Source organism: Gavialis gangeticus, unplaced genomic scaffold, assembly GCF_001723915.1.
Source record: "Gavialis gangeticus isolate Ggan-Ray unplaced genomic scaffold, GavGan_comp1, whole genome shotgun sequence".
Lineage (NCBI taxonomy): Eukaryota > Metazoa > Chordata > Crocodylia > Gavialidae > Gavialis > Gavialis gangeticus.
In genome coordinates, this window is record NW_017729025.1 from 77812219 (window position 1) to 77828634 (window position 16416).

Below are 16416 nucleotides of genomic sequence, written 5' to 3' on the forward strand. Positions count from 1 at the left end.
AGTCGTACTGTTTAGTAGAAATTTTGCGGGGTGGGGGGGGGGGGGCGACTGAACAGGGAGTTGGGGAAAGGAACAGGGGCTGGGGCTGGTCAGGGCCTCTCCCAAGGTCCCCTCCCCCCTCATCTCCAGCCCCTCAACCGCCTACTTACCTGGCACAGAGCCGGTCTAGGTCCCTGCAGTGTCCTTCAGCACCGGGAAAAGGGCCAACCACAGAGATGTTCTGGCAGGCTACCAGAGTGTCTCAGTGGAGGACCAAGCCTCTGGTTGCCTTAGGACACGGTTGGAGACTGCGCCCTGACCTGTTTTTTTCCCCCAGCATATTGCTTGACCCCTGAACCAGGGGTCTAATTTTGCCCCTGGGCTGAAAATTTGCAGCACGGGAAACTTTTTTTGTTCCTGCATGTGCCTCTTGAAGCATCTCAAAGAGGTCTGAGGCACTGCAAGAGGCACGTGTGCGCTCACCTGGACGTGCCCATAATTGGCTGTGTTAGCCTAAGGTCAAGCAGAAAGCAGGGTAGAGGTGCACCATATAGACCAACTAAATTAGAGATGTATCTGTCATATCCAGAGAAAAGGATGCTGCATTAGCGAGGGGCAAACTAAGAGCCTGGAGTAGAGTTTCATTTGTACATAGATGGAAAAATTTAGAAATGTGCTACAAAAAGATCTGCACAATTTTAGGATAGCCTGGATAAGAGAATCAAGGAAGAGACCTGAGTGAATGAAGGCCAAGTTCCAGGCTAGCATGAGAGGTGGGGTGGCAGTGTTGCCAAGAGCAAATGAAGAAAGGCATTGGGAAGATAAAGGACAGGTCATAAAGAAACAATGGCTAAACATCTACAAGATGTCAAGCAAGCCAAGGTTTTAAGCTTAGACAGAAAGGCACAGGTCTGTACCAGAAGGGAAGATCTGGGAGACAGTGTTAGGGTAGCTTGTCACATTTAGCTTTAGTTGCACCTGCTTGAGTGGCGAATTACAATATTATCTGAACTTTTCTTTTGCATTTTGTATCTGCACTGTCAGCTATTAGCCTTGAGCTTGCTTTCATGTTATGCTTTCTTTTTATTTTTGATTAATGTAATAAGGCAACTCATGTTCTAGCATTATCAACCCAGGTGTGTAGAATATGGGCCTTGTTAATAGCTCAAATTAACTGAACTTGGCATGGACTGACTGAATCAGAGGGACAAAATGATTGGATATGTTAATGAAAGATGCTAGCAGGCCCTCCGCCTTTTATCAATGTTCCTGCCTAACCGGTGATATTGTGCCCATTTAGGGAATGCTGTCCATTTACTAAATAACACCAGTGCTTGCACCAGCACTTTTTAATGTATACATAAGTGACCTTCCTATCACCACCATCTGGAAAGTCAGGTATGACGATGACCTGGTGCTTGCTACTCAAGGAAGGACCCAGGCTGAAATCCAGACAGATCTTTGCAAAGACTTCGAGTTACTTGAAGAAGATTTTGTGTGTTGGAGAGTCCATCCAAATCTGAGGAAAATTATCATCATGTCATTTCATCTAAACAATGCCCATGCTGACCAGCAACTCGCCATAACGTTCTGTGGAGAAGAGGTTAGGCATGAGAAGTTCCCAAAATACCTTGGCATAACTCTCAATTGGAGCCTCACCTTCCATAAACATCTACATAATGTTGCTTAAAAAATGAAAGAACGAGTCAACCTTGTGCATAAACTGGCTGGAATGACATGGGGAGCAAATGCAACCATCCTTTTACTGGCCTTTCTTGCATTTATTTTCTCTGTAGCAGAATATTGCTCCCCAGTCTGGAAAAAAAGCATGCACACAAAGGTTGTTGATACACAGTTAAATGCAGGTATGTGGATTATATCAGCAGTGCTAAAAAGTATGCCACTGTCATGGCTTCCAGTTCTAGTGAACATTGCTCCCCCACAGCTCTGCCGCAATGTCACATGTGTGAGGAATACCATAAGGCCATCGGTAACCAAAACCTCCCAATCAACAAGGACATCACTATGCCACCACCAGATAGACTCAAACCTAGAAAACCCTTCTGGAAATATGCCAAGAAACTCTATGATGATAACAAGAGCACTGAAGAACAATGGAGGGAAGCCTGGGCAAATACCAACTTGCTGCAGAAATACATCAGCAGCAATCTTACAGTTCCCCAGCCAGGACTTGACCAACCAAGAAAAATTTGGTCCTCCCTGAATTGCATCTGGACACCTGCTCCATAAATGGAGAATCAATTATGGTGTGATTTTTCAGACTGAGCAACACATTGTGAACGATTGCCCAATTAATCATTTAATGGCAATCTAAAATCAATCCATACAGCTACCCCTGGAGCAACTGAATGATGATCAAATTTAGATATTAATGCATGAATGTCGTAATCCTAAAACGTCATATAAAAGAATGAAAAGTGATAAGAGGAAACCAATTGGACAGTGTCCAAATGCAAAGCCCTTGGAATTTCCAGAGTTGATGGACAAACCAAATTTGGAGTCTGAAGCATGCCGAAATTAAGACACTGGTAAAAGACCAAACTAAGATGGGTTTGTTGGAACAAAGAAATATGCTGATAGGATGAAAACATGAACAGTGTGATGATCACAGGGAAGTCAGCCAATGGTACCCGGAAATGAAGAATCACTAGAAGAATGAAGTTAAAGAAAAAGCATAAAAGGGGGGCAACAAGAAAGTTAAGTTTGTGTCGTTGAACAACAACATCTGGACTGAACAACAGCCAAAAATAATACCCACAGATGATCACCCTCTATTTTCAGGAATACTGACTGGCCATCAGACCCTCTAGTGGAATAACATCTGGGATTGGGTGAGACCATTGGACTAAGCGTTTTTCTCTCTATATGTCTAGAATTTACATTTAATGAATTAATAAAGTTAGATTTTAGTTAAGTTGAACAGTGTGAGGAATATTCTGTGTTCACTCTGGGTTGATTATCCTTTAGCTATAGGTGTATAATAATAGCATTATAGAGAACTCCCAATAATGAACTGCTCATAGCTTGAAATAAAAGGTTTTTTTTCTTTTTCCTTCCTCACTCTTGAACTTTCTTTTCTCTTCCTGTCCCCCTTTAAAAACACAAATTTATAAAAGACTCATGTGGGCAGGAGGAACAATTTATAAGTAGGGGTGCACTGATAAAGATTTTTGAGGCTGATATGATAGCTGATTTTAAGGAAGCATATCATCCGATAACAATCCAATTTCCAATACCAGCCCGGCAGCTTGAAGAGCTACGTACAGCTGATAAACCTGATGCGATGGAAGGGGAGTGGGGAGGGAGGAGGGAAGGAGCGTGAGGGGCAAACCAAGGCCCCTGCAGTGAGGAAGGAGTGAGGCTGAGGCTAGGATAAGTGCTGCCCAGCCGGGCCAAAGCGGGTGCAGGACGGAGCTGTGGTTTGTTTGGGGGGCATGGGGGGAGGGGAGGTAGCTCCCATTTCTGTGCACCGCTCATCCAGGAGCCGCTGGTCCAGCGCCCACCCGCTCATCTGGCGGCTCCCACTGCTGATTCCACCGCTCATCTGGGTAGGTATGTGCCCCTGGATCTGTATGGGGCAGGGTGGAATAGGCCAGGAAGAGCCCCATGCAACCCTGGTCCCAGCCCGCCCTGCCCCACACACATCTGGGGACACATGTTCCCACCCAATGCCCTCCAGAATGTCCTCCCCCTCTCTCCCCCCCCATGTCCTCCAGAGGTGCTGGATAAGTGGGACAGTGTTGGATTAGAGGCTCCTGGACAAATTGCGTGCAGCAGCAGGAGCTGCTCCCCTTTCCCTGTGTCCCCTGCACAAGCCGCAGCTCTGTCCTGCACTTGCCCCACCCCAGCTGGGCAGCACTTGCCCCAGTCCCATTTTCCCCTCACCACGAAGGCCTTTATCTGCCACCCCCATGCCCCTTCCCTCCCCACTCCCCTTTCACCAAACCAGACCTACCAGCTGCATGCAGCTCTTCAAGCTGCCCGGTGGTGCTCCTCGCTGCCTACATGCTGCGCTGCGGCTGTGTGCATACAAGGGATTTATCAGCCAAATTATTAACCACATCAGGCTGATTTTGGTGCCAATCCGATATCAGTTTGCTTAAAATTATTTTTTTCCAACTATTTAAGTTGGTCTAATAAAAGATACCAGATTCACCCAAAGAACCTTGTTTGCTTACCTTTGGCATTCATTCAACCATTTTCTGCCTCCTCCTTCCTCCCCTCCCTTCTCTACTCATTGTTTTCCTAACTTCCACCTATCTCCCTGACCTCTTGTTACACTTTTAGCTTCTTTCATTCCTTGGAGATGTCAAAACAACAGCAGTCTCCCTATGCCTGAAGAAGAGTACTTGTGCCCAAAAGCTTGCAAAGAACTTTGTTCCAATTACTCAGTTGGTCTAATAAAAGATATCACATCTGTCCAAAGGACCTTGCCTGTAATTTTCTATATGCAGTTGGTGGTTTGTTACAGTATAGCCTATGATAAGTTTTATTTGAGATTTATTTAGTTTTAAGCATATTTGTCACTTCCTTTTACTAAAAGCTGAATGGCAAAGAGCTCTGGTTGGTAACAAAGGTTATGGGTTTTAATCATTAATAAGTATAGCAATACAAAAAATGGCTAGATGCAACTGCTTTAAAAGCTTCTTGAACTTTAAAAGCTACTTCTTCTGGGTCAGGTCCCTAATATTAGAAGCAAGAGACGACCAAGCAAGCTCATTGATGCCTAAATAATAATTCAGACTTCATTAATGTTCATCACTGAGGAAAATGCTTTAGTACAAACAGCTTTAAATATCCTTGACCTTAAGTAAGTGGTAAGCCAGCTCACAGACATCACTACATTAACACAGCAATGAACTAGCACTTTGTAAAATCTAGCACTTGTCAGACAATTGCTACAGTGCAAGGAGACTAGGGGGAAATGTTTGAGCCTTGTAACAAATTAAGACAACCCCACAATTTAATATACTGCAGAGTAGAATGTAAATATATTTAAAAAAATATATTTTATATGTACGTGATGCATCTCAAAGGAGTGGGGAGTTAGAATAAGTGACAGAAATTCAAAGACTGGGATGTAAGTGGATCTAAGCAGAAGAAAAAGATGAAAAAAAACAGTGGTGGTACAGAGAAGTAAAATAGTGAAAAAAAGGAGGATTCAAAATTTTTAGATGGATGCTTTACTAAAAAAGGTGTTGTATGAAGAAACAAGAAAGGGACTTATGGAGCAATTTGTCACAGAATACAAAGGCCAGACGAGCAAAAATATGTGCTTGTTCAAGACAGCAAGAAGCAGCAATGCAGTTTGCCGCTGAAATTACCCTTTTTACTGGCAAAAAAAGAAAAATACAAGTGACTCTACTACATACCCTTGATTTTAAAATTGTACATTAACAAAGATGGCAGCCATTTCTCCTGCAATGTGTCCATGTAAAAAAACAAACAAAAACAAATCCAACACAACTTGGACAAACTCTATGCAGTTTTCTGACAATCAGTTATTTCAGTGTAATGAACTGAGAATTCATGAGTATTAATTTCATTGTTGCATTTCATTCCACCATTTTCAGGACTGATCTCTGCTTTTTTCCTTTATAACTGCCAGGCAACAGAAGGCAACAAATCTTTTTGTAGCTATTTTTATGCGTTTCCTCACTTGTTTTGTCCCATAGTGATGGCTTCTCTCCAGTTTATTCCTCCACACACTGTACAGAGAAAAAGCTCTGACAAGCAACAGGGATGTGGAAAAATAAGGACTAGCGAGGCAAAGAAGCTGGGGGCTGGTCTACACTATAAAATCCCCTACCAGTTTAGCTATGGCAGGATAATTCTGCTAGCAGACCCAAACACAAGGAGTTTTTCTGCTGACATAGCTGTACTGCTTTCCAAAACAATCTAAGCTCATCTGACAAAAAATACTCTTATGCCGGGGGTCTGTCAATGTACCAATGCAGCATACCTCCTAACCATTTTCTCATGCCTAACCATCACAGCTATGTCCACAAAATTCTAGACACTGCCTGGGACAAGAAACTAAGGGGGAAAGGGAACTTCAGTTAGGGAAGGCGTCTTAAAACTGTGGTCAGACACAGGGAGACAGAGAATAGATCTGAGGCCAGAGGTAGGGAAAAATAAATAGGTAGGACATGGAGCCAAGAGGGGAAAGAAAACTGAGTCAAACTAGGCAAGGAGGTTGAAATGAAAAACCTAAGTAATGGAAATTAGTCTAACTACACAAGGAAATGAAGACTTAGCTGAGAAGCCAGGGGTAGAGGAGGACTGAAATAAGGACAAGTTAGACAGAATAGGGCAAAAGTGTTCAGACTTCCAAGGGGACAAGCAGACAAGCCTGCTCACTACAACGTTAGTCCCACTTCATGCCATGGAACAGAACCCCATTCTATTCTAGAATCCCATTGTTCTGCTGTAAACAAATATTTGTGAAACCTAGGGGCAAAGTGTTGCTTTACACTTATTACCACAATCTTTTACCCCACTAATTCAACAGGTCTATGCTTAGTCAATAACCCACACCTGTCACATTCCAAATTTCTTCAGTTTGTTTTTTGTTTTCAAAAGTGTATAAGAAATTTTTAAGACTCTAAAATGAAATATATAAGTATACTTTAAAGAACATTTGGCAAGTGATCACTAATTCCAACTCGAATCTCTTTGTAGAATGGGAGTGCTGCAACTGTGCCGAGTGTTAAGTGAGATCTTACAAAGAAAAGTGATCATTATTTAACCCATTTTGTGGCTGGAAAGATTTGATGCAGCAAGATGTTGCCTTTCTTTACAGCTACAGCTTCACTTGACAACTCATTAATCACATCTTAAGTAGTGACCTGGCCACTGTAATGGATACCACCTCCAGGAGTACCCAGGAAGTCCCGGAGTCCATTCAACCTTGGCTCCCTCTGCTGACCCTTCTTCTCATCTACCATGCTTTGGTGTTGTTATTTATAAAGGAGACTGCCCCATGGCATCCCAAACTGCTCTCTCCCTAATGACCACCACATGTTTGTGGCTCTCACCTGAACAGCTAATTGCATGGCTCCAATCTTTCCCTACACCAGACCCCATGCCTTGCACGTTATTACTCACTGATGTTCTCCCTCCTTACTCTCAGCCCCTATCCCTAAGCCTATTGCTTCCAAGGCCTGGCCTCCCTGAGGCCCATCTATTCCAAGGCTCTACTTTCTGGACTATCACTTCCAAGGCCCTACCCTGTTCCTGGGTTTTAAAAATCCCCTAGTTTTAAAAATATTTTTAAAATATTTGAGGTTTTTTCTGTGTACTTTCTAAATTAACAGCATTAACTATAATTTATTAAAAGCAGTCTAAATTGGTTTGAGGACACATTAAGAGGAATTGTTTATTCTTCTTGGATCACCTAGCTGGGGAAGCGGGGGGTGGGGGGGGTCCTCTGCATGCTCGGCGGCAGACCCAGAAGTGGACTGGAAGTACTTCCGGTCCACTTCCAGGTCTGCTGCCAAGCATGCGGGAGTCCCCCCGTGCTCCTGTGGGACGCTCCATCTGCTCCACCATCTCAGCATTCATGAGCCTTGCCTGGTACCTCGAAGTATGTAGAGAAAACATATGGCCAAATCGTTCATTCTCTGAATCAGAATCGAATCTTCAGATTCAGCTGAATCAAAATCAGCACAGTGACCCGAATCAGGAAGTCGAAACGCTGTGTCCCGAATCAAGCCAAATCTGAATCGATTATGGCCTGCTTCGCACACCCCTAGTAAGTATGTATCATCAAGGCGTGGCAGGTGAGAGAGGTTGGTGGTTATCACACAGACAGGTGGGCAGGCCAACATTGAACCAGCCCCAGGAAGGCCCCCTGTTACAGAGCCCCAATCAAATAGTTTCATAGTTGGTAGGGTTGGAAGGGACCTGAGCAGATCATCAAGTCCGACCCCCTGCCATGTCAGGAAAAAGTACTGGGGTCAAATGACCCAAGCAAAGTGTTCATCTAGCCTCCTCTTAAAGACCCCCAGGGTAGGAGCCAGCACCACTTTGCTTGGAAGTTGGTTCCAGATCCTAACCGCCCTGACAGTGAAGAGTGTCTCCTGATGTCTAGTCTGAATCTACCCTCTGCCAGCTTGTGACTTATTTCTAGTCACTCCTGGTAGTGCTCGGAGGAACAGGAACTTCCCCAATGCCTGCTGGTCCCCTCCGACTAGTTTGTAACAGGCCACTAGATCTCCCCTTGGCCTTCTCTTGTGGAGGCTGAACAGGTTCAGGTCCCGTAGCCTCTCCTCATAGGGCCTGCCCTGCTGCCCCCTGATCATGTGAGTGGCCCTCCTCTGGACCCTCTCCAATGATGGAGCTCCCAGCCATGGGAGTTCAGGGTCCTGTCCCCCTCCCCCCCACTGTGTCTAGGGGCTCCTAGCTGTGGGAGCACATGGTGGGCCCATGGCTGGGATCCCCATCAGCATTTGGGGCTCCCAGCAGGAGAGGCAACCCTGTGCCCCCACAGCTGGGAGTCCCATCAGCTGACCAGAGCTCTCAGGGTACTGCACATGAGGAATGGCCGAAGGCATGATTGTTGGGATCACATATCAGATCCCATCATGCCTTCTTTTTAAGTTCTGTCAGAAGCCTTAGTTATCCTGGTAACTTCTAGTACAGTTACTAAGCATTTATCCTACTAGAGTTGCCTGCAAAGCCAGACCACAATCCTTTGTCTACTTCTGGGTAGATTTCTCTTGGAGTTCTTTTTTTTCATTTAACCTCCATTTAAAAACAAAAACAAAAAACCAGACATTACTGCTGGTACTATCCTTCATCAGCAGTAGAGAAGAAACCCAAGAGGGTGCAGCAGAACAGAAAAGCATATAAGAATGTCTTTAGAATGGTCAGTGTATTTTTACACTGGTGGAAGATCAACAACCGCCTCAGCAATATATACTCACCATGAATCAACGATCGTGAACATAAAGTAAAAAGATAAATCCAGTCTGGAAGTATATTTTGCATTTACAAAAATTTTATAAAGTATTTGCATGTACAAAAATCCATTGCTCTCTTGTGTTACCTGTTTAGGGCATACGTTTTCTGTGTCCCATTCCTTTTCTTCAGCAAATCGGAACTGTGTGAAGGAATCTCCTGCAGAAGGAACATTAAATGAATCTTTATTATAAATAAGTAACAGGCCTTCCAAAAAAATCCCATACAAGAATTTCCTGATCAATAAAAGCTGAAATTTGTGCAACTTTGCATTAAACTTTTTAACATAGCTTTCATTCAAGCCCCTATAACAGTGTTTATTTCTGGTATGCAGAAGAGTTCCAAGTTCTTGTGAAACTGCATAGAGACATCAGTAGGTATTATCTTCTGCCTTATCAGAAGACACTACCAATTTTAGGTCAGATTTCAATTCAAAACTGCAGAAGGAAAAAGAAACAAGTCTAAGAACTCTTCATTACCCAGGGAATTATGAAATACATAGTAAACATATAACGAGTATAAGACACAACACAGCATAGTATTATAAGCAGAATTGGACGTACCACTAATATGTAAGGATACCTAACAGTTTCCATTAGTTGTTTATTACTTTGCCACATTAACCATTTTGGCTGAATTTGTTTTATATTTTACATATGTCTTAGGCTGGAGATTTAAAAAACAACTCAGCAGAAGTAGTCCTGAAGTTTCTAAAAACAAGCTTAGGAAAGAATTACTATTCTACTTATGCTCTTACAACAATTTTCTTAAGAAGCTCTAGCCCCAGCTAGCTTGGAAGCAAGGACCTTCAAATCTGTCTGTGTATGTGCCTTCCACCATCCATATGAAAATTTCCCCAAATCACATAAAAGCTTCTTAAAAAATTTAGTTTGCTTGCTTTATAGATGCTGGTTACAGTCTGTCAGCTATATTCTTTAAAGATTATGTTTGCCCTGAGGGCAGTGGAGGAAAAAATAGTCTGTGGTCACATAAGTAAAAACACATATAATAATATATATAAATAGGATGAAGAATTAAGGTTGCATGGGCAACTTTAATTCCGACATTTCATAACTGGCTGGTTCTTGATTCTCAAGTGTAAAAAAGTCTTTTAAAATAGATGTTTTTGTATGGGTTTTTTTTGTATGCAGTTAAAATGTTTATATTGCTGTAGGACTGTCAGGTGGTGATCAGAAGCTCCAGATAAGAGTCCCATTAGCTGAGCTGTTGCCAAAGCATGCAAGATCCTGGGCACCAAAAAAGCTTAGAATATATGACAAACAGTAAATGCAAGATCAGGAGACAGGAATACAATCAGATACATACAGATATTATACAGCAGAGGTACCATAACAGTTTCATAGTTAAGCCTGTGTACTTAACAGAAGGGATTCAACTTCTTTTTACAAAACATCATAAGTCCACCTAGAATTTACACTACTGTAGTGCACTGAATTAAAAATATTAAAAAATAAATATATTTAACAAATACAAATTTAATAATTTATATAAATAATAGAGATACTGTATTTACCCAAATTTACCTGAATCCAAAATGACTTTGAATTTAAGATGACCCTCTAATAATTAGAGTCTATACACAGAAAATTTATAAATCTGTTATAATTATCCATGCATAAACACTAATTATTGGGTGGCCATCTTAAATTCATACCCTCCCCCACTTTGCTGCTACTAGTTGGGCTAGCAGCAGCAGGGAAGAGGTGACAGTGGGGACACTGAGAAGTCAGTGGCCTTACTTCTGCCCCTTGTCTTCCCCACACCTTCTTCCCTCCCACACGCCCCACATCATCTCCCCCTTGCTGCCTACTCACCCTCCCTAGTGCCTTCCTGCCTACCAACCACTTGCCCCACCATGACTACTCCACTCCACCACCTGCCCCATCCCACCTGACCTCCCTGCCTCGCTCCCCTTCCTGCCCTGCCCACCTCCTCCTGCCTGCATCCCTTCCACCACCAGATATCCTCCAACTCTGGCCCCACTAACCCACATGTCAGCTAGGGGCACGGAGCATATGAAGCTCTGTGAAGCTTGCCACATGAAGTTTGCTGCAGTTGCAGGAATACCAGCTCTGGCTGCAGCACCAGAGCTGGGGACAGAGTTGTGGCTACTGCCATGGTCAGGTGGGGGCCAGAGCAGCCATGTGCTCCATACTCCAGGTTGAAGTGGAGCCAGAGCCAGGGCCAAAACCAGAGCTGGAGGGCAAGTAGTGGTGGCAAGGGAGAGGGGGACACAGAGGAGGCAGCAGGGGGTGGAGGGTAGCGCTGCAGCTCCAACCTTGAGTCTGGGTCAGTATTGGAGTCAGAGCCACAGCAGCCACCTACTCCTTCCTCCCCCTGCCACCTTGTACTTGAATCCAAGATGAGGGGCTTTTTTTCCCCACCATGTAAAATGGAGCGAGGTGGGAAAATCTTGTGTTGGATTCAAGTAAAAAAAATTAAGTCACTGTTTGAGATCCTTCTAGCAAATGTTACTGATTTGGGGGAATCTGAAAACTGAAAGTAGATTTTGGAAATATTTGAAAAAATGACTACTTTGTTTAAAAAAGAAGCACCCCAGTCTACACAATTGTGAAGGAAACTGCTGATGTGAAGTGAATATAACCAACGTAGTTCTGCCAGAGTCTATCAGTACCAGAAATAAAAGTACTAATTACTATTAATAAAGAAAACCAAAGTCAAATTTACAAATGCAGGTATTTACTATTAGGCACTTAAATACACCTATTAGAAAGCTTATTTTTAGAGGCATTTACTGTTTCTTTTTGGCTTCAATGACAGCCTTTGAAGTTCAGTACAATTGAAAATTAAAACCCTTTATTCATTCATTAAGTACGGACTTTAGTATCTAACTTCAAGCCCCCAAATTTTCAGAATAAACAATTCATGCAAGTCCTTTATTCTTAATTGCATACAAGAAGAAGAAACAATGCCTCTTAATGTGTCCCCAAACCAATTTAGACTGCTATTAATAATTACAGTTAATGCTGTTAATTTAGAAAGTACACAGAAAGAGCCTCAAATATTTTTTTAAATCTCCTAATTTCAAAGCCAGTCCCATGATTTTTTGTATTTTATTCATGATTTATGAATGCCTGTGATTGGCAATGCTCAATTAAACCATGTGCCATGGTTGAATTTCTGTTGAACAGGAAATTAAGTAAACCAAGGGGCGCTCAGACTTTTATATTGTGACAAAACAAGCATTGACTGATAATTCCACTTTCCATCATTTCCTGTGGTGCGGCTGGTCTTCAACAAAATTGTCAGGGATGTCTTAGAAATCTGAGAAGGGTTGCATGAAAAATGGGTAAACAAATCCACTTCAATGGAAACATCTACTGGGATCAGGAAATGGCTTCTGGTTCCTCATTCTCAAACAACTGCTTTTAGGGGTAGATACTACAGTTACTGACCCACAAGTTGAGAAGTTTCTGAATAAGACTGCAGATTAACTCATATCCTTTAACTGGGCTTTTAAATACAGTAACAAAGAATGCCTTTCAAATGGAAAAGCAATAACTACAATTCACAGCAGCATGTTTAGTGCAAATTAAGTTAATGAGAATGTTGGCCTAACCAATTATTTTTTATAGATTCTTTTAGTCTGTATTTAACTTCCTTTTACATGATGAATACTAATAAAATGTCTTACAGTGATCAAGTTCCTGTCAGATACAAAGGCATTTTTTATGTTAGACTCTAATCTTTACAAAATAGTATTTGGTCTTCAAAACAATGCAGTTTTATTAAATATATTTAAGTGTGTTTATAAACAACAAACTACCTTTTATATCTTTTACTTTAATAGCAATTATTATTCAGTATACTTTTTATTGTGAAAGCAGAGAGGGCCTAAGGCAGCAGATTCTTCTAGGACTAAAATATGTAACGGAATAAAATGACTGCATATTCCATAGCTTATTTCAATTGACAGAATTAGCCTACTGCTTTTTGCATTAAGTTGGAAAAGACAAACAGTAAATAACTATCAACATTCTTTGATGAATATTTTAAAATGTTGGATAATATACAAGGATTAAAGGTTAAAAGGTGAAGCTAACTGGAGGACAGAACAGATATACAGGGGAAAAAACAATAACTTGATACCAAATATTGTGCATGATGCAGCTGACATACTCCATGTACTACTATATTAAAAACAAGAGACAAAAGGTTACGAAGAGTGATGTAAAACATATTTTACATGTTTTCATTCATACGGGATTAAAATCTTAAGTATTTCACTTTTCACTGTACACACTGCTATAAGCAAAAATAATTCAACATATTATCTTATTCATGCAAGACTGTGAGATGGCTCTGTCTGGAAGCGTTGTGAGAACAACAGCAGATATTAGGAGAAATCAAGATGGACTTCTTGGAAACTTTTATTTTGGAGAAGATAAAACTGGGTACCTTCTTCCAAGTCCCATACTGTATTTTCCATCCTTCACTGCTTATCTACTGGATATATAACAGAGTTCCCCTTTTTTTTTCCTCTTTTTTTTTTTAAACGCAAGTATTGTCTGCTCCTCATTCTGGATATGCTGTAATTTTAACCACAGGCATACCACCAAAACTGAAGAGACACACAAAGCCAAGAGCTAAATTAGAAAAATTAATATTGAGATCCAAAGATCTCAAGCAGAAACTGAAGAACCTCTCGACTGGTAGAACTAGAAAACAGGGATTATCTAATATGCTATTCACTTCTGCCTGTTCTTGGATACTGAAGTAGAAACTCATGAATTTCTATGTAACCAACTAAACTAATTATGGTAAAAATGCACCTGTCTGATGTGGTGTCATTTCTGGAGGCAGAAGGTTTCCGTAGAAGGCAGGACTACATTGTTTAGAAGATAAACTCTTAAGACTTAATTCACTGGCTGCTGCTTAGGAAGAATATTTTACTTGAATGCAGTAAAAATACTAGTGATACTGGTACTGGCTGAAGAGGCAATTGCAAATAAAGGACTCTCCAGTTCCTGGAAAAGGATTTTTAATTACACCTAGGAGCCCTGAGTAAGATGGCTCATCCCACAGAGTATTCTTGCTTGACCAAAGTGTTTTGTTATACAGGGTTAGGGCATTGCTGAGGAGAGATGTGGCCATAAACCAGATATTCTTGAGCTACTTCTCAGAACCTCTCTTTGAACTTCAGCAGGTTTATAAAGGAACTAAAACAACAGAGGGGCACAGAAGCAGTAACTGCAGAGACCAAAACTGGTCACTAGATAAAGCAGGAAGAATCAAACGTCTCTTTTAGGTCATTCAAATTCTTCTAACCTACAAAAAAACCTAACACGTTCTCCCCCATCTAGCAAGATCACAGTTTTCCTGTGTAAAGATTGGTCTGACCTGAGGTCATGTATTCCATCATGGGAATTGGGAGAACTTGACTGGCTTGTCCAGCTGATAGTTGAATAATTTCATACAGTGGCAACACTTTCACTTCTCTTCCTTTCTGGACTGGACCATTCTAAGCCCATGGCCTTTCTGTAGGAGTCTAGTATCACACAACCCCATTTGTCTTTCTTACCACATTTCAACCTGAGGATGCAGGCTGGAATGGGCTTTGATGGAAGGTCTACTGTCTTTAAGGTGAAATAAATCAGTTCCACCAGCCTTCTAATATTGTCCTTCAGGAAAAAGCAGCCTTAACCACTGGACTTGGACCTGTCTGAGACTGATTGTTCAGGCTCCTCTGATGACTTAGGTAACCAATTAAAGGAAGAGACCCCTACTTTTGAAGATGAAGCTGGCTTGGGTTTCCTTTAGATGGTGGTTTATTTTTTCTTTGTCTCTCTTGCTGGATTTACATTTTGGTTGTGAAGAGCCAAGAAAAGAAACTAACTTTCAATATTAAGTCAAAAGGGGTCCATTAGCACCCATGACAGAGATTAACGCATCCCCTAACGTATCAAGGAAAAAAGTTATCTGTGTACGATGTATGAAGCAGCTGGTAACCGCAGGGAGAAGAAAAGAGGAACTGCAGAGAAATGGTGAAAGTACCCATGCCAGCAGCTTCCACGGTTAGCCAAAAATAGATTCTTAAGGCATCATGGTAACTGCAAAAATAAAGTCAGGTCCTTTGTGATGTCAGAGCCCTGAGACAGTTTTCCCTTGTTTTCCCATATTGTATTTCATGGAGCACTTTATCCACAACTATAGTTTGTTTTATATATAGGTAAAAAATTGTAACACTTCCCCTAGTTAAAATATGGTGCAAGGGGTCTTGGGTTTTCCTTACTTTATAATTCATTCTAAAAAGTCATTTACATATTTACACTGATAATAAATAACTCTCGATGAGATACCTCAACCAATAGCGTGGTCCTAAGATTTTTCTGTATATGCAATATACACAAAACAATGTCCAAATACAAAGACCTGCACAAAACAAGCTAATATATAACTATGTATGTTTCAAAAAGTGTTCTATTCTCTAATAGCTGATGGGGAAAGCAGCCAAAGAGAGTTAACGAATGAAAGAAGTCAAAATAAATAATAGGAAGAAGAGGAGATATGAAATAATATGGTAGAATTAAAAAGAAAGGAATAAGAGAATCAGGAAAGATGAAATAATATGCATATGAAAATGGATGGTGAAAAAAATAGTTGAATGAAGTGTTGGAAGGTGATTCCTTCTGTTTCACACAAGTCGGTGTCCCCATTGAACCTCCAGTAACAATCTTACCACCTTCTTACTTAATGAAAGTATGCATGCACTCACAGAAACTCCTTTAGAGGACAATGAATTTCAAATTTTTCAGAGACCAGAAATGAAAAAGCAACAATCAAGTGAAGTAGTGTAGCTTCAGTCTCATTTTGACTGATTTCCTTACAAGTTCACCTCTCCTATCATCAACAGAAGAGAAAGGACAGTTCAAATCCACAGGTTTTGAAAAGTACATACTAAAAAGTATTTATGAATATTTGCAGGGAAAATTAAAAATTATGGGACAGTCTATATGCAGATAAAGGTTATTTGGGTAAATCTGATACCTTTTATTAGACCAAGTCAAATAGCTGGAAAAATTCTTCTTTGCAAACTTTTGGGTATAAATACATTTTGTCAGGCTGAGGAAGCATTTGCAGGTGGTATGTGCTCTTTCTGGATGGAATGAATGGTAAAGAAGCCAGAGGCTGGTATGCATGCAAGAAAGCTAGTCAATGAAGATGTAAATTGAAGAATCGGTGGGTGAGAGACAGGTTGGGGTGTGGGTAGGGTATAAATGTAGCTGGTAAATAGTGGAGAGGTACCTGAAGAGTCAGATGTTAGGCAGATATAAATCTGCCATAATAAATAAATAAATAAAGATATAAATGTGTCATAAATCCAATGTCTATATTTAGTCCATGATTTTTTATATCCAGTAGGTTGATGAAGTGAAGTTTGTAGGCTTGTCTGTGAAACGTGTTCTGTAAATT

The 16416-nt window shown here is 41.1% G+C and overlaps 1 protein-coding gene across 1 annotated transcript in view; it reads right to left on the bottom strand.

Moving 5' to 3' along the window:
• The window catches only part of AVEN (apoptosis and caspase activation inhibitor), a 214150-nt gene that overhangs the window by 14141 nt on the left and 183593 nt on the right, over positions 1 to 16416 (bottom strand). The window contains exon 4 of the mRNA XM_019519925.1: positions 9050 to 9120. Coding sequence (XP_019375470.1) covers positions 9050 to 9120 — 71 coding nt within the window. The remainder of the gene's footprint in view (positions 1 to 9049; positions 9121 to 16416) is intronic.